The 20,341-nt window shown below is 34.9% G+C and overlaps 1 protein-coding gene across 1 annotated transcript in view; it reads left to right on the top strand.

Annotated features, from left to right (window-relative positions):
• Window positions 1-20,341, top strand: part of PREX2 (phosphatidylinositol-3,4,5-trisphosphate dependent Rac exchange factor 2) — a 175,106-nt gene that overhangs the window by 87,690 nt on the left and 67,075 nt on the right. Inside the window, exons 21-29 of the mRNA XM_062568190.1 lie at window positions 3,137-3,254; window positions 4,118-4,302; window positions 5,626-5,787; window positions 9,184-9,406; window positions 9,738-9,945; window positions 15,188-15,367; window positions 17,882-17,976; window positions 19,829-19,911; window positions 20,237-20,327. Coding sequence (XP_062424174.1) covers window positions 3,137-3,254; window positions 4,118-4,302; window positions 5,626-5,787; window positions 9,184-9,406; window positions 9,738-9,945; window positions 15,188-15,367; window positions 17,882-17,976; window positions 19,829-19,911; window positions 20,237-20,327 — 1,345 coding nt within the window. The remainder of the gene's footprint in view (window positions 1-3,136; window positions 3,255-4,117; window positions 4,303-5,625; window positions 5,788-9,183; window positions 9,407-9,737; window positions 9,946-15,187; window positions 15,368-17,881; window positions 17,977-19,828; window positions 19,912-20,236; window positions 20,328-20,341) is intronic.

Below are 20,341 nucleotides of genomic sequence, written 5' to 3'. Positions count from 1 at the left end.
TAAAGTTCTTGCAAATTTTCATAAACTATGAACCAGTGTCATTAATTGACTTCATAAAGTCTTCCACTGAAAATGAGAAGAAATCCAATTGAAATAAAGTGTGAAATCCGTCTCACCTACTGCATTGATATAAACCTTGTAAATAAGAGTTAGTTTGAACTGTATCATGCAAATAAAGGATTCATGAAAATGCCTGAAAATGGCTGTCTTTTTTTTTTTTTTTTTTTTTTTTTTTTTTTTTTTTGACTGTAACACAGAAATTGTTACCCAGCAGATCAAGACAGAGGTCACAGATATGCTGTGGTCAAGCAAAGATGCTTTGTCTAGATATACAAAAACTGGCTAAAATACCAGAGGTGTTTTAACTATTGTGCAAACATGGAGTTGCTACAGAGGCTAATGACATCCAAAAAGCAGTGATTGGCTAGCACGCATGCCTTAACATGTGAAATTGCTCTTTATGATTTTTCTTCCATTTGTGTAATATGTTGGGATACTTACAGTGTTTTTCCTATGCTGAATACTTCTTTATAAAAAAGGAGCTGATTAGGTTCAGCTTATTACAAATAACTAAAATCCCCCAAACCGAGAAGAATTTCTAAGAAAACTTTAATTTAAAATGTAATGCTATCAGATGCTGTGGGAGAATTCCTCTCTAGACTGAAATAAATAGCAACATTCCCACTGGTGTCAAGATATCTAGAATTTCATTTCCCATTCAGAAATCTTGGATTTTAATTATTTGGAAGATGATTATGGATTTATCTTAATTTGTAAGCATGATACATTAGTCCATCATTTCATTAACAGGAATATTACAGTCTCTCCTGTGGTCTGCCATTGCATATTTGAAATGGAATCCTATTCTGTTTTCTGTATGGTATGCTTTACAAGGAAGAATCTCTCTGCTTGCCTGGAGTATGAAGCTTCATTTCAGATTCTTATTGTTAGAGTGTGAATATACTGTATTGTTACTGTGTAACTTCTCTTGGAAAGTGTATATACTCTTTCTGTCTTGTCTGGAGGAAGAAAATTTAAGGCAGGTTTTGCTCCATGAAATTCCACACAGTTTCTTTGCAGTGGTCTAATCATGCTATAAGAGATTTATGCTTATTTTTTGTGCTTTGCACAATGCTTTTGGAGAACATTACTGTAGATAATATTGCATTATTATCTTGTATTAACTTTTAAAACAGTCCCTTCCAGTTTAACTTGAAGCTTGTCCTTGTTTTAGGCCATGTTAAATATGAATGGAAAAGCAAAGGAAACCCCTGCTTGTTTGTTGATCCAACAAGTAAGGAGTCCTTTGACGCAATCCAGATCTGATACATAGTAATGCTTAATGCTGCCCGCATATACAACAAACCTGTATAAGACATAAATAAGCAGCACCTTTCAGACATATCTACGAAGAGGGGTAGGAATCAAATTTTTTTCTATTGATTGGCTTGTGCACAGGTATGTTCCAACAATTAACAGAGAGCTCTGAAATTTAAGTTTGCTTTAAAAAATTTTAAAATATATCAATGCCTTTGAATGAAAAATAAGGCATAGCTGAATTGAGCAGACCTAGGGAGAAACTGCATCTCAAGTCAAGCAAAAATCTGCAGTTATCTGTGATTCATGGGTTAAAGATAATGGCTCAATATTGTACATTAGCAAAGTGTAATATGATGTACTTGGCATTTTGCATGAAAATTATAACATTCAGCTTAAACTTTTGTAATCCCTGCTTAACTTTGAATTTTGTTCCACAAACTTATTTTTAAAGACTGTGGTTTCAGAATAGTCATAAGAGTGTCATTTATTCTGCTGTAGTTATTGGAGAGGGATTGATTAGCTGACTATCAGACTTTTTGTGAAATGTAAGAGGAAGAATATTCTGTAGATGACATATTTGATAGGCCCTATACAATGCTAGTGTGTGTGTGTATATGTGTACGTACATATGCATCTATATGTGTGTATGTATAACGTATGTAATATATAAGCATCTGATTGTCCCCCTTGCGTTATGGTAAAGACTAAATTTTGTGGAGAAGAGTGAATCTCTAGCTTAGATGGCCTCATCTGGAACCGGATACTTCTGTCAAGCAGCTCTGCAGCCGTTGCTGTACTGCTTGCGTTTGGGCAGTGATGGCTGATGTGCAGTTGGTGAACTAGCCGTAGGCAGGCAGAATGCTTAACGCAGCCCTGTTCCCTGAGGGCTGCTCAAACCTGCGCATAAGCCCCCAATAAGCTGGGAGAGTGACTTGATGTGAACTATGCGATGATGAGAGTATATCTACTCCTGTGGTGAGAACAAATGAGTGTATCAGGTTACCTTAAGGGGATTAGATACCCATCTGGTTATTTGACAGGGATGCTAGGGATGCCTCTTGGATGGTGTACATGTGATGGGCATATGTGTAAATAATGGCAAGAGGAGAGAGAATATGCTGTAAAGTTGCCCTGTGGTGTCTTTGTAGTCCATGTGGCCAAGCCACCATTCCTGTGCTCATGACTGACTCGGTTGCATAAGATGCTGGACTTTGGAGCCTGAGAAAAGCATTCTGTCCTTTTTGGTTTTTTGCCAAGCTGGGGAAAAAATAAAGCAGGTCTAATAAAAGAACTGTTATAAAGGCAAATACAAGTAGTGAGTGTTGCACTGTATATTCTTGTTGCTAGTGACAAATGGGTGATAGGTTAAGTAGACCTAATATACCTTTGGTTCTTTATTCCATAATCTATACTAGCTTTGTGGATGCAGAGCAAATTTAATGAAGCAAAACTTGTTTCATTTTTTTTAAACAAATTTCTGTCTTTTTTTTTCAGTATGTAATTTGGTTTAGAAATGTTTTGAGTTATTTTTGGCTGGGATGTAAAACCGATGAAAACCATACTGTCAGGGATTTCATAGTGTTTTATGACAGTATATGCTGGAATAAAAAAGTAAATTGATTCAATGCTTCAGATGGTTTTAGATAAAGCCTAACTTCTCTGTTATTTCCAAAATATTATTTTTAATTTGGAGCTCAGACATCAGTAAAGCTGATAATGCTTAGGGAATTAAAGTAACTATTTCATGTTAAAAGGAGCAAAAAAATTACTCTAGATTGCACTTGCAAAGTTTTTCCTATCTCTTTGTGTTCTTTAGCAAGATTCTATACAGTGGGTTTATAACAGTATTGAAAGTGCACAGGAAGATCTTCAGAAAACAAATGCTAAGCCCGCTGGAGATGATGGAGGAGATGCCTTTGACTGCAAAGTGGAAGGTATGTGATGTTTTATTTTATTTTGTCATTGGTTGTTGTTGGTATGTTGATGTGGTAGCAAACAAAATACAGGCAGTATTTTTGTTTTCGGGAAGGAAACTTCAAGCAGACTGTAATATTTGTTTTACATAAGGATTTGCAATTCTTGCATGCATTCTGAAGAGGCAAATTGTACATACTGTCCTCTGAAAATTGTACTCTCAGTTTCAAATAAAAGCTTCTGTGATACTTTGTGAAAAATCTGGTTATTTTTCATTCATACAGTGCACAGTAATGGGAATTACCTGATTTATTTTCACCAGTAGTAGTCATTCAATGAGAAATTAGATGAGTTTGTGACTGTACTGAATGAAAAATAACAAATCGGCTAATCTTCAGATTATTTTCAAGCAGTTTACATTTCGAAAAAGCTGAATTCATATGCATCTATAAAGATGATAATTAAAGAAACGGTTAACATGAAGCTTTTATTTTTGTTCTCTTGGTAAATGCTGACATTGTTACCGCATTTCTGAAGGTAGATATTTCATGGATATTTTCTTCTGGTTTATTTACCACTTCTTAGCTTTCCATTTCTTTTTTTCCTTCAACAGTAACTGCTTATAAAGGGAGTCTTTTGTAACTTGTCTACTCATGCTGCTTGAATTTCATGAAATTGTCTGTTCATACTCATCAGTTTCATGGTTTAGTAGCTGTAAATCTACTGGCTTTCTGATTTTAAATCGTTCAACTGGTAGCTGGTGTGTGTTTTTAAATAAAATGATGAGCGCATACCTATTTCTAGAAATGTTGCCTATGTCCTTCTTCCTTTGTTTAACCAACAGCCCTTCTATCAATTGATTGTGTTGTTTTCTTTATTTTAGAGGTAATTGACAAGTTTAACACTATGGCAATAATTGATGGGAAGAAAGATCACGTGAGTCTGACTGTTGACAATGTTCATCTGGAGTATGGAGTCGTTTACGAGTATGACAGCACAGCTGGAATAAAATGCCATGTCTTAGAGAAAATGATTGAACCAAAGGGTTTTTTCAGCTTGACTGCAAAGGTATGAAACAAATTTTGTACATATTAATTTTTATTATGCTTAGTAACATTGAAGTAACATCTGATGCTTTGGATTATGTGTGTTTCATTTACTATTTATAATTGCGGGTCACCTTTGTTCCTATGACATTTCGAAAAATGATTGTGTACTCAGGGTGCAAAGTAAGTTATGGTGTGGTTATAAATTGAGCTTCTAAACTGAACAAATATGAAAGAAGTGAAAAGTCTTGCCTTATTCCTCTCCCTCCTCACCCTTTTTTTAATTATCAAATAAAACTTCAAAAAATGTCAAATGTCAAAACATTTTGAAGGTATGCTGTGGTTTCCAGATGTTTCGTTATCTCATCAGAATTACATGTGCCATTTCTTTAATTTGTTTCAGGGAGAGTAACAGAAGTAGCAGGACATCTGTCTTTTCTGTGTCTTAAATTAAAACCAAGCTCTGTATACACAGGAACACACTTTTGTAAAATCACAGATGCAGAAAAAGACAGCCGCAACTTTTATAAATTTTTATAACCATCCATGATGAACTGTGTGTTTTTTTCTGACCTGGTTAAAATGAGGAACTGACCTAGAAAGTACAGACCAATTGCACAGTGCTTGGCAGGGAATCAGCACTAGGGTCCAGACCAGATCAAGGCTGGAGGATCAAGTCAAGGCCAAAAACATAAGTTTTGGTTTAAGCGCTCAGAAATCTTTAATGTAGTGCTTTCTTAATGTAAGTAAATAAGTGTCTTGTACTCTCTTTGTGCTCTCTAAGCTGACATACAGAGTGGATTATGCTCTAATTCTTAGCTATTTGGAGTATACCACCGACGATGACATTAAATCCAAGATATTTTTGGTACATATATATATATATATGCATATATATATATATAGGGCATACAGAATGATAGCACTCAGTTTTCTTGTATGCTTTTTCAATGGGTTAGTATTGTATGTACTGCCAGATCAGTTTTGCTACAAGTATTCCAATTGATTGATCAGTTTTTCATAATATATAATATTCAGGTAAGTACAATGGAAGATGTATTTCAGGTGAGGCATTTGATTACATCGGTAGGCAGTTACTAGTAAATCCATTATCAGATAAGGTCACAAGAAGCCGACTAAAAATACTTGTAATTGGTATAACTTTTCCTGAGGATAAATTTAAATAAATCTTTGCTTCTCAGGTTTCAGTCGTTTTTGTTATACAGTATTGTCTGTATTATTTAAAGGGCACTGGTTATCAGCCTTTCCAGCTTTAATTATAAGGGATGATGAGTAAGGAGTAATCTTATTTCACAGTTTACTACTTTTGTTTTTATTACTGTAGATTCTTGAAGCACTGGCAAAAAGTGATGAACATTTCGTGCAGAACTGCAACAGCCTGAATTCCTTAAATGAAGTAATCCCCACTGAGCTGCAAAGTAAATTCAATGTCATTTGCAGTGAGAAAATTGAACATATCTACCGAAGAATCTCTAGTTATAAAAAGGTAAGACCACCACATCTGTAGTTTGCTGTTTGTTTTTTAGGGCAATAACAGGCAAAAGTAGTATAGTTTGAAATACTCTTCAAAATGTCTACTGCGATGATAGGAATGTGATTGAAAGTTTAGCTATTATGAGGTGTGAATGGCTAAACTGTATAACTGCATAAATTATGTTTTTAACCTTTATTCCTTTTTAGACACTGGGTAAATCATAACCTTTCTTGTTTGTAGTGCTTAGTTGTGGACACAGTCAGCTGCATATTTCCCAATAAAAGGCCTAGCATTCTTGTAAATATTTTCAACCGATGCTCAGTGAATTTGCAGATGTCACCCAAAAATGAAACCATAACAGTGGAATTAATTTTTTATTCTAATGAATCTTAATTTTAAATATTTTCTTCATCTTTTATTCATGCTGTTCAAATTGTTATGATTTTTTTTCTAGCATGATTATTAAAAGTAATATCTCTGTACATCGTTAAATTAACTTGGCTTAATAAACTCATAGCACAGAAATAAGTGGAAGGTGCTGATTTTCAGACAGCCAAGATCTAGATTAATGAGATATGAGTGAATAAGTACCTGGAGTATGACCTTTAACTATTGTCAGGATATCTTTTTATGGTTGTCTAGCTGACCAGGGCATAAATTAATTGACTGTCAATTTGTTTAGGCAAACTTAGTCTCTCATCCTAGCTGCTGCTTCCTCACCTATACAATGTAATTATTAGGAATGTAGAGCTACTTTGAAGCAGGCCTGAAACTGCTACTTAGAACAGGCTCTGCCCTGCATCATCTCATTTCGTGATTTGAGTTGCGGCATCTATAAATCGGTCTGTTCTGAGAACCTCTATGCAAAAAGAAAAATAAAGGAAAAAAGAGGTTTACTGTAGAAGCTTCACACAGTTCTGAAAGGTGGGGGGAAAGGAACACATAATGTTTCCTTGTTTTCCAAGGGAAAAGGAGAGACGCCTGTAGGGATACTTCAGTACGGGATCAAGACCAAAGAGCTGCTTTCCAAAGACGTTTCAGAACGCTCTGGTGCTCTCTAACAAGAGCTGGAATAAACAAAGGAATTTGGTGGCGGAAGGAGACATCAAAGGGATTCTGACACAGCAGATAAACATTCAGGCTCTCAGATGTTTGCCTAAGTTATAAACCTCTGTGGTTTGTCAAAATCAGGTCAAAATCAGAATGCTTCTTTTCAAAAGCGTATTTGTTAGTTTTAACATGCAGAAAAGTGTATTTAGAGTAACATGCAGGTGTGTTTATACCTTTCCTAACACCAAAAATTCTGAGCATGTTACACAGTCTCTTCACAAGAGTCTAAGACAAAACGTGGAATTGTATTGTGTTATGCTGGATATGAAATGCACAGACATAAGGAAGTTTCCGTAGTGCTTACGCAGTCTAGCAACAAATACTACTGATATAAACTGCACTTTTAGCAGCCTCACGCTCAGCTTCTCAAAAATTAATAGTTTTACAGTTAGTATTTTAAAGTCCATTAATAAAGCAATAAATTTCAGGAACAGATATGTCCCTTCCTTGGCAAGGTAAAGGTAACCATAGTAACAGAAGTCTTTCCGAACACCTCAGTGTAGCTTGGCTGTTGGTTTCACTGTGAAAGTCAGAATTCTATAAATAGAAACCCAGTAGCATTCTGCAGTTCCCGTTCCTATTATCAGAACATTTTGCTCATGTTTGAGTCCAGTGCCATGAGTCTCAGATGTTTCTCACCACGTAAATGAAAAGAGCTTTGGGCCTGACTTATAACCCGATTAAATCGGAGCCAGGCATTTGGTCTCAGTGGAACAGGGTGTGTGGGAGATTCCAATGTGAAATATGTACTGCTTGCAAGAACATTTTCATTGTCAAATGTCCTTAGTGCCCTTTTTAACTATTCGTACATTCTTCAGCCTTGAAATAGTTCCATAATCGGATTTCCTGTAATCTTCCAGATCTTTTTCTAATATAAATGCTTAAATGTAATTTATCAATCAGTTGTGCAGAATTGTTCATCAGGGTAAAGTTATGTGTCATTAAAATGAACACAAATTTAAATCCCAGCACCAAAGCCTGTTATTACTTAGAGGCGATATACTTTATTTAACGGAAGCGTTAGCTGAAACCTGATTGATTGAATTTATACCGACATTTAGTAGAAAATAAATTTCTCAAGTTAACATTGAAAATATACTTATGCATGAGCTATGCTCCACAGCTGAGGCAGTAATATAAGTCTGTGCAGGATTTTGACTGGAGAGATATTATGATTAAAATACCATTGACTAGCAGCTGATTACGGCCTTTCCATATCTAATATCAAATTGCATTGGGAGGGACACACCATTTTGCAGAAATTCTCCTTGTGACTGACAAAACTTTGTCATTTACTGTGTTCACCGTAATAGATTCATCATCAGAGTTGGCAAAGATACGACTCTGTGAGGTAACAGGGCTTCTGTGAGTGAACAACGGACAGAACTTCAGCTGATTTGGAGGAAAGTTGTAAAAGCAAAATAACTGTTCTTTGTCCATTCAGTAAACATCTGGTGCACAGAGTGACACACTCACTTTCCAGTGAGAAAACCTTTCTAATGAGTTTCATGATTCATAAAGTTGGTGTATTTTCTTACTGCCCTCATCGATCATGGGTCAGTCTTTGCCAGTTTGGGCTGACATTATCTCATTAAAAACTAAATAATTCTAAGCCTGTTCAGGAGTGTACACAAAAATTCAGGTGCTACAAAGAAGGCTACGTGGCCAACCAGTGGGTTAGAATTAGACCATGAAAGTGAAAAGAAATAAAAATGCCTTCATCATCGCTGAGCAGATATATGGGAGAGAGAAGAAGTGACAGACTGTTGCAGTCTGCAAAATATGGTGTTTGCAATTTCTATGCTGTAATCTCTTACCATCTTCATCCTCTCTGTGTATGAAATTCCTAATTCATAGCTTCCAATTCTATCTTTATTGTAGCCTCAGGCAAAAGTTTCAGAAATTTTTGCTAGACATTCGCTTGAAATTATCTATGTTAGCAGTATTTAAAATTGTCATATGAAGTACAGCACTGGATCATAGAGAAATTCTAGATTTGCTCCTTAGGAAATGTGGTAAAATTTTATTTTGTTCAAAGGAAAATTAATTCACTACTTTTATTACAGGGCTATTTACATTTGCAAAATGTATCTTTCATTTCAAAACCCAAATCCAAAAAATCTAAAATGAAAAATATTTTTTTTCTTTATAGAGAAAAATGGAAATTACGAAGTCAAGTCTAGCCAGGATGCCTGAAGTATTTCAAACTTTTGCATTCCAGTCAGGTGCCCAAGTTTTGTTAAGTGCTGACATGTTAAAAACTGTTAATCAAAAATTGGTTTTCCTTCTCACTTCTAGTTTTCAAGAGTATTAAAAAACAGAGCTTGGCCTACCTTCAAACAAGCTAAGTCAAAGATTTCACCACTTCACAGCAGTGATTTCTGTCCAACCAATTGCCATATCAATGTGATGGAGGTCTCTTACCCCAAAACCTCAACTTCTCTTGGTAGTGCCTTTGGTGTTCAGTTAGACAGCAGAAAACATTCTTCACATGAAAAAGAAAATAAAAACACTGATCAAGGTAAGTGAAGATAGCTTGAAAGAAGAAACACTGCTGTTTCTGATATACAGTGTTAAAATGTAACTGGCTTAGGTTGTCGTCCCAAATACTAAAACTAAAGGTGATACATTTTCAATATTTAGGTTTGCATTAAAACATAATAAAGGATGGTCATACCTTCGGATTCTGCCCTTGAATAATTTGACTTTGCTAAACAAAATAATATGTAAAATTACATCATTATATAATGTTTTAAGCAGGAAAATATTTCAACTTCTATTAGTTATTTTATTTACTTGAAAACTCATGTTGAAAAAAGATACTGATGTCATCTTGTTTGGTTTATTTCCAGGTAAACTGAATCCCATGATTTATGTTCAGCATACCATTACCACCATGGCTGCCCCCTCAGGACAGTCTCTTGGCCAACAAGAGGGCCATGGTCTGAGATACCTTTTAAAAGAAGAAGATTTAGAAACACAAGATGTCTATCAGAAATTGTTACTCAAATTGCAAGCTGCATTGAAAGAGGTGGAAACGTGTGTCTGTCAGATAGATGAGTAAGTAAATGTTACCATTTGGACTTACTAGTTTTTCCACTGAAGATACTGACAAATGTGGATATCCTTTCTATATAGGTAGTATGATATCAATGTTGACTTTAAACAGAACTGCAGTAAGGCAAAAAAAGCCTAAGTGTAGATAATAAACTTTCTTTTTTCTTTTTTTTCCAGTGCCCTTGAGAGGAAACAAAGGGCAGAGCTACAAAAATTAGCTTTTATTTAATTCATCTACTATTGCTGAATAGTCCTGGAGGTGAATTTGTAGGCAAGGCCTTTTTTCCTTAGAAAGATTATTAATTTATTAGACATTTTTTGAAAACAGATTTCTAAGGAGAGACACTTTTGAGTGATTAGGCCTGAATGTGGGAGATGCAGAGTCACATCACAGTTTGACTTAATTTAGGACGGGGTTTTAAAAGTTACTTTTCCAGTTGTGAGGTAAGTGCGCTGATTGCTAGGCTATTAGCTCTCTTAGAATGAAGATGAAGAAGGATGATAGGTCTTTCAGTTTTGAAGGATCCCATATGTCATGCAAATGTCAGAAGTGGTTCTTTTTAAAAATATCAATAACAGAAATGTTAGAGTTTAAAAATCAATCTTTCATGAACTTCAGTTTTGGAAAGTGATATATATCATTGCTTCTCCGCTTATTTTGAAGTCTGTACAATGATTTGGCCATTTGTTTTTATTTCTGAGCAGTGAATTTTTTTCTGATACTGTAATAGTAATACAAGTAATATATTACCATACTATAATACTTTTAGGAAGTATGTCTTAAAATTTTTAAAAGAATGTGTTGCTTTCTGTGCCTTTTTTAAGTAGTTCTGCTAATTAGTCGTGCTAAAGGTGAAGTTAATTGATCAAATTTAATATATTTTCAGTGCTTGGTTATGCTAAGGAGATTATTTTCTATGAAGTCTGTATTGTCAATTCTGTTGAAGACAGTAAGTTATATGAGGAAATTCAGGCAATGTTGCAGGAATTTTCAGTTATCAGTCTGTCACTCCTTTTGTTCTTACTCCCTTGAGTTAGTAATGTAAAAGCACAGGAACTTCTGAGCCTTGCTTTCATAGACACGTAAATATACTATCCCTAGGAATATATTCATTTTGTGAATCACACAGTTGTTAAAGTAAACATACGAGAGGCTGAATTAATGTTTTATTCCTTCATAAAGTTCTTAGACACTGAATTGGCAACAGAGATAGCACAAGGTGCATGGTTTTATTTAGCAAAATTCACCTTTTACTCCTCTAAAGCTCAGACTTTTCATCAATCAACACACCAGTGTGTATTGATTGTGGAGGGAAGCAGTTCTATACAGGAGACAGGATACCCAAGAGACCTACTTAAAAGAGCTGAACAGGAAAGAGGGAATCCAGGACTATATGGCTGTGAGCAGTTAAGCAGTATATGGTGTGCTGTATTAGAACACAGTTACAGCTGTGTAACAGCTATTAATTAACTCTTGAGAGAAATGTTAGGACTACAGTTAGGACTGAGTAATACAAGAATAATCAAATAACTGTGCTTTATTCGGAAGTATTCATATAAAGTCAGTGCTGGTCTCTCTCTACTTGCAAAATCTAGGAACAGTGTTATCTATCCAACCTCTCCTACCTATTATTGGGAGAAAGAGAATTGAAGAGCAGTGTGTTTCACCTGAAGAACAGATCTGTAGGGCCTTCTGGATTGTGGGATAAGGATATGTAAGAGAGGATTGTGTAATCCTAGCATTATCTTCATAGTAACTTTTATCATGGCTCTTTGATGAGATTCAGTTGAAAAAGAAGTACTGACGAAGAGACATAAATACAAAAATCCCCTTCCTACAGCCTCTCAAAGTGCCACTGACTCCTTGTTCAAGAATTTTTAACAACATCAAAGCACTTCCTTATAGAACAAGATGTCAACCAGTGATACTAGGTGTTAAATAGAAATACGTGCTTCTTCAAGTTGTTTTCTATATGGTGACTTTCTGTTGTATTCTTGGTTGATGTGCAGCCAAAATGTGTTCTCAGGTATTTTTTTTGGAAGGATATCTGTTAGGGGCGTACAAGAGGCTTGAACATCTTCTGAGTTTGCATGGAGTAAGGAGAAAGCTGGGCAGCTCACTTATTGCATATTTTTTTGTTACTGCCTGTGGCTATCCATTGTTAATGTCTTGAAGGACCATAGTGGGTTTTGTTTGTTTCTGATACATTTTTAAATGTGTTGATTAGGGTTACATACAAGATTAGTTCTACATGGAAATTTTTTTTTTGGTTAAGCTTTAAATCTGTTATTTTCTTGGAAAGAGAGATGGACATTGAAGAAAAATTTGGTGTGAGATGAACCTATCTCTAAGAAAATATAGTGTGCAAATGCTTTGTTAAAACCCAAATTTTTTAAAATGAAAGAAAGCAAGACTACTGTGGTATTTTGAGACCATCTTTGTGTTCTTGAGCTTTTGAGTCCTTGAATCAGGTTTCTAAGGCACTTCACTGACCTCAGGAACAAGCAGCTCCAGAACTGTTATCTAAAGTTACAATTTTGGTTCATAATAGTTCAGAAAAAAGATCTTCCTTGGAAAAAGAGCCTGCCTGCAGTGAGAAAGTGAAAAGCTTCTTTATGAAATGATCCAGCTACCTTCATCAATCTTCCACCGAGATCCTGGCAGCACTGACTAAACAGTCACTTAAAAGAACAGGATATAATAGCCTGTCTGTATCTTGATGAATAATTAGTCGAGGAAGATGATTTCAGCAGCTGAAGTTGAAATTCCTTACGTTTGTTATCTGTTTCTTACTCTTGATTATTTACTTACAACAACAAAATCCTTGAGAAATACCAGAATGGATCAGACCAAAGCCCACTTTTCTTTCCAAAAACAGGATGATAACAGGAATACAAGAGGAAGAAAAAGTATAAATTAATCCTTATCCTTATCTCTTCTTATCTTCCAGCAAGCAGCACTGTAAGGATGTCCTGAAATGGACTGTTGTTTTTAAGAGCACTGTTAGAATGATCTGCCATGAATTTTTACTGATCTCTTTTAGCGCATCTTCTGTATCTTAGTAATCAGAAAATTCTGTTGGTAATCAATTTTACAAGTCTGAGGTCTAGGTTTTCCTAGCACGTTTGCTTTAGGACATGTTGAAGAACTAATTGAATGCTGAACACATTGAACTGAACACTGCAGTAAACTATGTGACCCATCTTCCTTCCCATTCTTAAGCTACTAACAAGCACCTTATGTCATGGAGAAGAACCGAGTTGTGATTTCACACTGGTATGAAGCTTATGAAAAGCCCAAAAGATAGTCTGGCTAGAGGATGAGTGAGTTGAAATCCTAGAAAAATTATACTTCTTTATAAATAATATATCTTTATAGATAATATATGTTATTATCTATATCAATATAGTACCTTTTCTTATATGCAGGATTAAAAATTGTGTCTGTCTTTTCCCTATTAGCTCTTATTTCTCTGGAAAGCTATGCAGAACTGATCAAGTGATTTTTTTAAAAAGCTTTGCTTGTTATCCTTATTTCCCTAAACTTGATGTCAAAGCCTATGTTAACATCTGTCAGGCCATGATTTTAATGAGAAAGAGCTTGATATACTGTCTGAATTATCTGCTCATTGCTATGCAATGAGAAATCCAACCCTATTCTGTTTCCAAAGTGTATGGTTTCTTAATTTCTTACTTAAATCTCTGTCTGTTACTGAAATTCAAAAAATTACTTGTTTATACTCAAAAATTTTATAGTTGAACTTTGTAGAAACCACCTGCATTTTGTAGACAAAATGCCACTGTTCAGATTCCAGAAACTGCAGCTTTCAAGAGTAAGATAGAATTGTGTTGCTTTCCTGTAGAATATCTTTGTCAGAATAGTAGAGAAATTCATGGCTTGGTACTGAGGTAACAGTAGCTGAACAAAATTATTAAGTAAATTGTCACTTTGTTAGGATTAAGAACTAGTTAGTTCAACAGACAGAGCCCCACAAAATTAGGACAGAATTCTAAAATGCTTAAAATCAGAAGTTCCCGCCATGGATAATATAACATCACTAATATGTATTGTGAGAAATAAGAGTAAAGGAATTCTGAATGCTATCTTTTCATAAAATTAAGAGCAACATTTCTATTTACAAAAATCAGGCATTTCCAGAAATTCCTCTTCACAATTAAGAATCAAGTGAAGCAAAACGATTTAAAGTATGTTTGAGCTCTGCTAGGTATTTAATCTGAAGTAAAGTATTTGCACACCCTGACCATTCTGACAGCTCCTGTGTTAGAAAAACCCTACTACTGTGTCTAGGTGCTTAAGGAGTTTAATTCAGAGTTTCCTGATTTCAGTGAAAAATAAAAATTTAGAAAGCACTTTTTGAATGAAAAATCTATCTTTCAAATCCAAGCACTAATTTGAAAACTTCATGGTAGTGGAGAGTTGGAGTAAGAGATTAAAATTCTCCATATTATGTGTTCTGATCTCAAAAGTAAATTAGAATATCTCAGTCTCAATATGAATTAATTGCTCTAGAATATGAATCTTTTGCAACCAATCTGTGCGTATTCCAAAACCAACAGTTTTTATCGTTCTCTATTTCTTAACTGGATGTCACTTTTGTGCTCTTCACAGAAGCTTGTAGATTAATTAGCAGTTTTACTAGTGACTAGATATTTTGAATATTAGGAAGTACACAGGTTCAGTTATAATGTTTCTTAAGATGCTGTAGCAAGTTTGTGATGCTGGCTGGTATATTTTACTCAGCAGCAATTAAGAAAACAAAAGTTTTTCTGTGAAAAATAGTTTCTTTGGTTTATTTTCTTCCTTTTTACAGAAAGGTAGAAGATTCTTGCTTAACTGTATTTACATTGATGTAAAAATGTGACCCCAAGCATTCAAATGTGTGCTACATTTCTTTGCTAAGAAGAATCGTTGTCTTAATACCAGATTGAGTATTTAGTAATGCTAATGAGTTTCACCAACTAAAGCATGATTCAGTAATTTGTTACACTTTTTAATAGCAGAATGTGTCCGTTCTTCCTTTGTTTCAAATAGATGTGTACTGAATTAAGATGTTCTCTTCACATTGCAGAATAATAATAATAGCAAAGAAACATTACATTATTTTATTGGAGGATGTTAATTAAAAATGTTATCCTGTTGGCAGTTCCTTTTCAAAACTTTTTTTTTTTTTTAACTCTCTGTCCCCCACCTTTTTTTTTTTTTTTTTTTTTTTTAATCTCACAGCCTTCTTTCTTCAATAACATATTCTCCAAAATCAGAACGTAAAACACCTGAGCCTTTAATACCGGCAGACAGTGATAATGAAAAGGGAGAAAGGAATGGAAAGAAAGTCTGTTTCAGCATGACAGGTGATGAACAAGAAGATTCTGGTCATGACACCATCAGCAACAGGGATTCTTACAGGTAACTTTACCAATAAAATTTTCATTTGTCCATCAAATGAATCAAACCTTTGGAGTTTTTAGACCTTCAAGTGACCATGATATCCCTCTAAGTAGCGTATCAAAATGTAACGATTCTAACATCTCTAGCAGCTGAATAATTAGCACCAAGATGTGTTACAAGATCTATAAAATAAACTTTCTCTTTTACTTATGATTACAGTTTACTTACTAGATCTCTATTTCCTTAACTTTTACAAGCTATCATGGCCAGAGCTGTAAAGCTTTTGGTTAGGTTATTCGTGAGTCATATATAAAACAGAGAAATGGTTTATTTTAGGATGTTCCCCATAAAGAACCCAAATATCTGCCATGGAAAGCCAGATGCCAAAGCTACCTCTCTTGCTGGTTTAAGAAAAAAATAATCAACCTCAACATATATTCTCTGTCTTCTTCCATGCTTAAAACTGTAGCATTGTTGCATCTGTAGAATTTATAATGCATTACTTTTATTGTGAAATAAAATACAAAGAATTTTTAAAAGGAAGGAGTAATTACAGCAAGGTGAACACAAGCAAAATGCAGTTCCAGCTGAAGTTAAGTGCATTTAGGAGTTTCTGCATTTCAGTGATGTATCAAACCAGCCATGCAGGAGTTGCTCCACTGGCCTGTACTTGCAAAATTTGGGAATTCATGAAGTTCCCAGTCAGTACAAGATTTGTATATGGAAAAAGAAGATGCAATTCCAGGATGTGATTAACCTTTTGTTTAAAACATTCCTTTGTTCTGATTCCACTTCGTAGTCCATTTCCTTCATAGTCTTTTGTAGTCCACTTTGCCTGTTTAGGAATGATAAAATTTAGGATTTGTATGCAGAAAACTGGTAAAACCTGTGAGCTTAGAACACCTTCTAGAGTGAGATTTAACTTTTTTTCTTAATTTTATTTAAGTAATTACTCCAGGCAATACTTAAAATCAACAGATCCCAATATGCTATTAGGGATATTATTGGAACTAGTAGGTTAATTTTAATTTTTAGAATGTTCTCAAATTTTGTTGTAGAGTCTCATTCTAAACCTTACAATACAACATCATAAAACCAGAGGATGATATAGCTAAGTAGTTATATCTGATCTGTTTCTCATTTTCCTGTGTTTTATATTCTCATGCTTTGCACAATCTAGTTTTGAGTGACCTTCATCTTCCCTTTAGAGACTTTTATAAGCAAATATAATTAGAAAACATTTCTTAATGTTTTTAGTATCCAGCCAGAAATTCTTAGTGCTCCTTGGAACTGTTCACCCTCTCTTAGGAACATGTTGTTACTGATATCTTTGCACCCATTTAACGGGTATGATCATAGTTATTTCATCTTCCTACTGTTAAAACGTTTTCCCCATTCATTTATGTAGTTGCCTGCAGGTCCAAAATATATACCTTATCCACAAAGTGTAACTCAGTATGCCAAAAAAAACCACTTCTATTTTTGCAGAAAGAAAGAGACAGCTAGGAGAGCTATTGGGTACATATATTACCTGCAGCATTATGTATAAAATATAAAGATATGTACCTTGGTGTATAGATGTATATGCTATGTTACATATGGCTCATAAAAAAAAAAGAATCAGCCCACTGCATATAAATGTATTTTAGGTACATTTTTAGACATTATCTTATATTCACATGGGTTTTTGAACTCCCTCTGCTGGTTAATTGCTTTAATGTGCAAAGTGTTTTGTGCTGAAACCAAACAATCTTCACGAAGTGGCTAAATCACTCACAGTAGAAGACTCTCTATTTTTGAGAGAAACGATGAAGTGAATGAGTGTAATATCTATAGCAGTGAAAATAGAAATATTCATACTCTAAGATTAACTCATCCTCACCTCTTATTTTCTCCGTATGTTTTAACCCCCACCTCTCCTTACTAGACCAATTTGGGCAAAATTTCGTATGTGTGAAAATTTACTGTGTAGTTACAGATGCAAGTATCTATACGTCTCTCACACAGTGAACAGCTGGAAAAGGTGTAATCATAAGCTATATTTTGGCTGGCAAGGAAAAATAATTTAAAAGAGGTTATTTTTTTGCTACTGAAATGGATTAAATCTCTTTTAAACTCATTATGAACTCTTATTAGAAAGTCATAAACCAGAAAATTTTGTCATTTGTATTAGGAGTATGTGTATTAGGAAGACTAAGAGTACAGAATTTAATGTGGTGTTATTTGAGGCCATAGCTTCAAAAACTGTCTCATATATATATAAAGTTGGTTGTTTTGCATTGAAAATCTATATTTTCAGTCAGTGTGACGGAATGTGAAGGGAAACAGTTGAATCATCTGTTTTGGGAGTCTGGCAAATTATGTGATAGCCTACATTTAGTTGCTGATAAAGAGTTATAAGGACCATCTTATTGTTAAAGTAAAAAGGTGGAATAGCAATGAATTTCCAAAGCTTCCAAAGATATAGAACCTATGTTAAGGAACATGACTTTATATCCTTTTTTTTTTTTTTTTTTTTTTTTTTTCCCCAAGTGACTGCAACAGTAACAGGAACTCCATTGCCTCATTCACCAGCATTTGTAGCAGTCAGTGCAGTTCGTATTTTCACAGTGATGAAATGGATTCAGGTATGTTTAGAAAAGTCAGCTATGAATCTGTCATCAGTTCCTTTTATTCAGCTTTATTCTTTTCATTTGCCGAGCAGTTTTGCTGTTTTTGTTTTAAAAGTGCCTTCTCCCTGGTAATAAAAGCGTATAATTTTGTTTCTGCTTAGCTAGTGCTGCATTTAAGAGTCCTTCCATGAAAGAGAGCCAACATTCCAGAATGTCTGTAAATAGGCTGAATTAGTTAGAGCTCTTGGAGAAGGACTGTTTTTAACCACTTTCTTGCCTTGACCTTGAATAAGTATGAAATGCTCTCCCAGACAGTACCAGGACCTAGAATGCAGGATACGTTTGTGTATATTTGTAGGAAGGAATGTGAGACCGCATGGAAGCACATTCTTGTTTATGCCATGACAAACTGAATTTAAATAAATGCAGCTGCTAATAGAAATGAGATGAAATTTAACTGCATGGAGTATGAGGTCATGTACTCAGGGACTAATAATAATAAAAACATTTGTTCTAAGACGAGAATTGATCATTTGGCAATGACTTAGGAAAAGAAAGAACTGGGCATATTTGTTGAATATGAACCACCAAGGAGACAGCCTTAGAGAAGGAAAATTTTCCCTTGGTTGTATCAGGAAAGGTGTTTTTGGCAGAGATGGTAAAATATTAGTGGCACTATAATAAGACATCTGAGAAACCATGTGAATTATGCAATTCTAGTCAATCTAGTCTTGAAAATTTTATTTTTAAGAAATGATGCGTGTAGAGTGGAGCAGATATGCAGGAAAATCATGAAGGAGATGATGAACCGTTAATAGATAAGGAGACATAGGGCTTTCATCTTCAACCTGGGATACAAATGAGATGGTATGTCTTGTGCAGCATCATGTTGAGGGGAACAATGTATCTGTGCTAGCTTAGCCCAGATACAGTATTTAAGTTAATAAACACTGCCACTCAATTAGACTCCTGTTCTCCTGATGACCTAATTTTCTTCTAGTTCCAAAGCTGACCTGGTTAACTCCAGATCAGGACTCTTCTGCACTGTGCTCCATCTGCCAAAATAAAAGGTCTGAGAAGAGTTTTAACTACTGGCTGTAAGGACATCTGAAGGAGCTATAAAAAACGCTGAGAGAAAAGCGCTATTTAAGTGTCTCACTGACATAAGTAAAATGAGTCCAGACTGACCCCAAATATATTTGGATTAAAAATTATCAAGTAGCTGCTTATTATCTATCACTGCAACAGCAAAGTGGAAGAGAAGTTTTAAGCTCAAATTTGGTCAGCTTGTGAAAGAGTTTAGGCGATGTGATTGTCTGAGAGAGCAAGTGAATGAAGTCAGTGACCTAAGAGAGCCCCTCTCCTTTGTGCTGTCTTATGAAATGGTTCTCTATACACAGCTTACAGCTTCCTATCAGATACATACAGCATTTGGATGTTGTATTTTTGTTAAAGTACTGAAACATAAGAACCATTTCATCCTTAAGAGCGTTAACATTATAAAGTACTTAGCTAGCCCCTATTAAAAAGTTATGGTGAATGGTTACAGATTTAGAGGACTTAACTATTTTGTCTGGTGGTTCGGATGCTCTCCAGCATGAAAGAATCCTGTATTGTTGCTCTACAAATTGTTTCTATATTTTATCCAGTGACTCTTTAATGGAAAATACATAGGGAGAACAGTTGCATGCAATAGTGTTCAGGATAATACTTTATCAGGCTTATGTTTCTGTGCCTACAGCCATAGTGGATGTAACCAGTGAAAACCTATGCATCAATGTTTGTGCACAGCAGATCATCCAAGCGGTAAAGATTCTGGAAAATAAACTGAAACTTCAAACAATTTTTATTTTAAAATATTTTTCAGGTGATGAGCTTCCCATAAGTGTTCGAATCTCTCACGATAAACAAGACAAGCTCCATAGCTGTTTGGAGCATCTTTTTGGTCAAGTATGAGATTATTTTTCTTAGATTTGATAGTAATGTCCATGTATGAGCTAAGATATCTGTAGAAAATGCTTCTTTTTCTTTTTACTTTTGCTTTCCACTGCTTCCTTGGATGGTATGTATTTATTTCTTGTCCTTCAGTTTTCTGTAAATGGTTCAGAACTACTGTATTAAACACTTAGATTTAGTCTAACGTTCTCTAGTCTTGAGTTTTAACTATAGCCTTTAGGTAAGAAGGAATCCAAAGCTACTTTTTCACTAGTCTTAAAGAAAGAATTTCTAATCATTGCTGTAAAAGATTGTACTCACAGAACTTTGATCCCAACAGGTAGATTCAATTGTCAGTCTTCTGAAAGGACCAGCTGTGCTGAGGGTCTTCGAACAGACAAAATACTTTACGCCAGGTCGAGGCCTGCAAGGTAACATTTAAAGT

The sequence above is a fragment of the Rhea pennata genome, chromosome 2 (genome assembly GCF_028389875.1).
Source record: "Rhea pennata isolate bPtePen1 chromosome 2, bPtePen1.pri, whole genome shotgun sequence".
In the NCBI taxonomy this organism is placed as follows: domain Eukaryota; kingdom Metazoa; phylum Chordata; class Aves; order Rheiformes; family Rheidae; genus Rhea; species Rhea pennata.
This window is presented reverse-complemented; position numbering and strand designations above follow the sequence as displayed.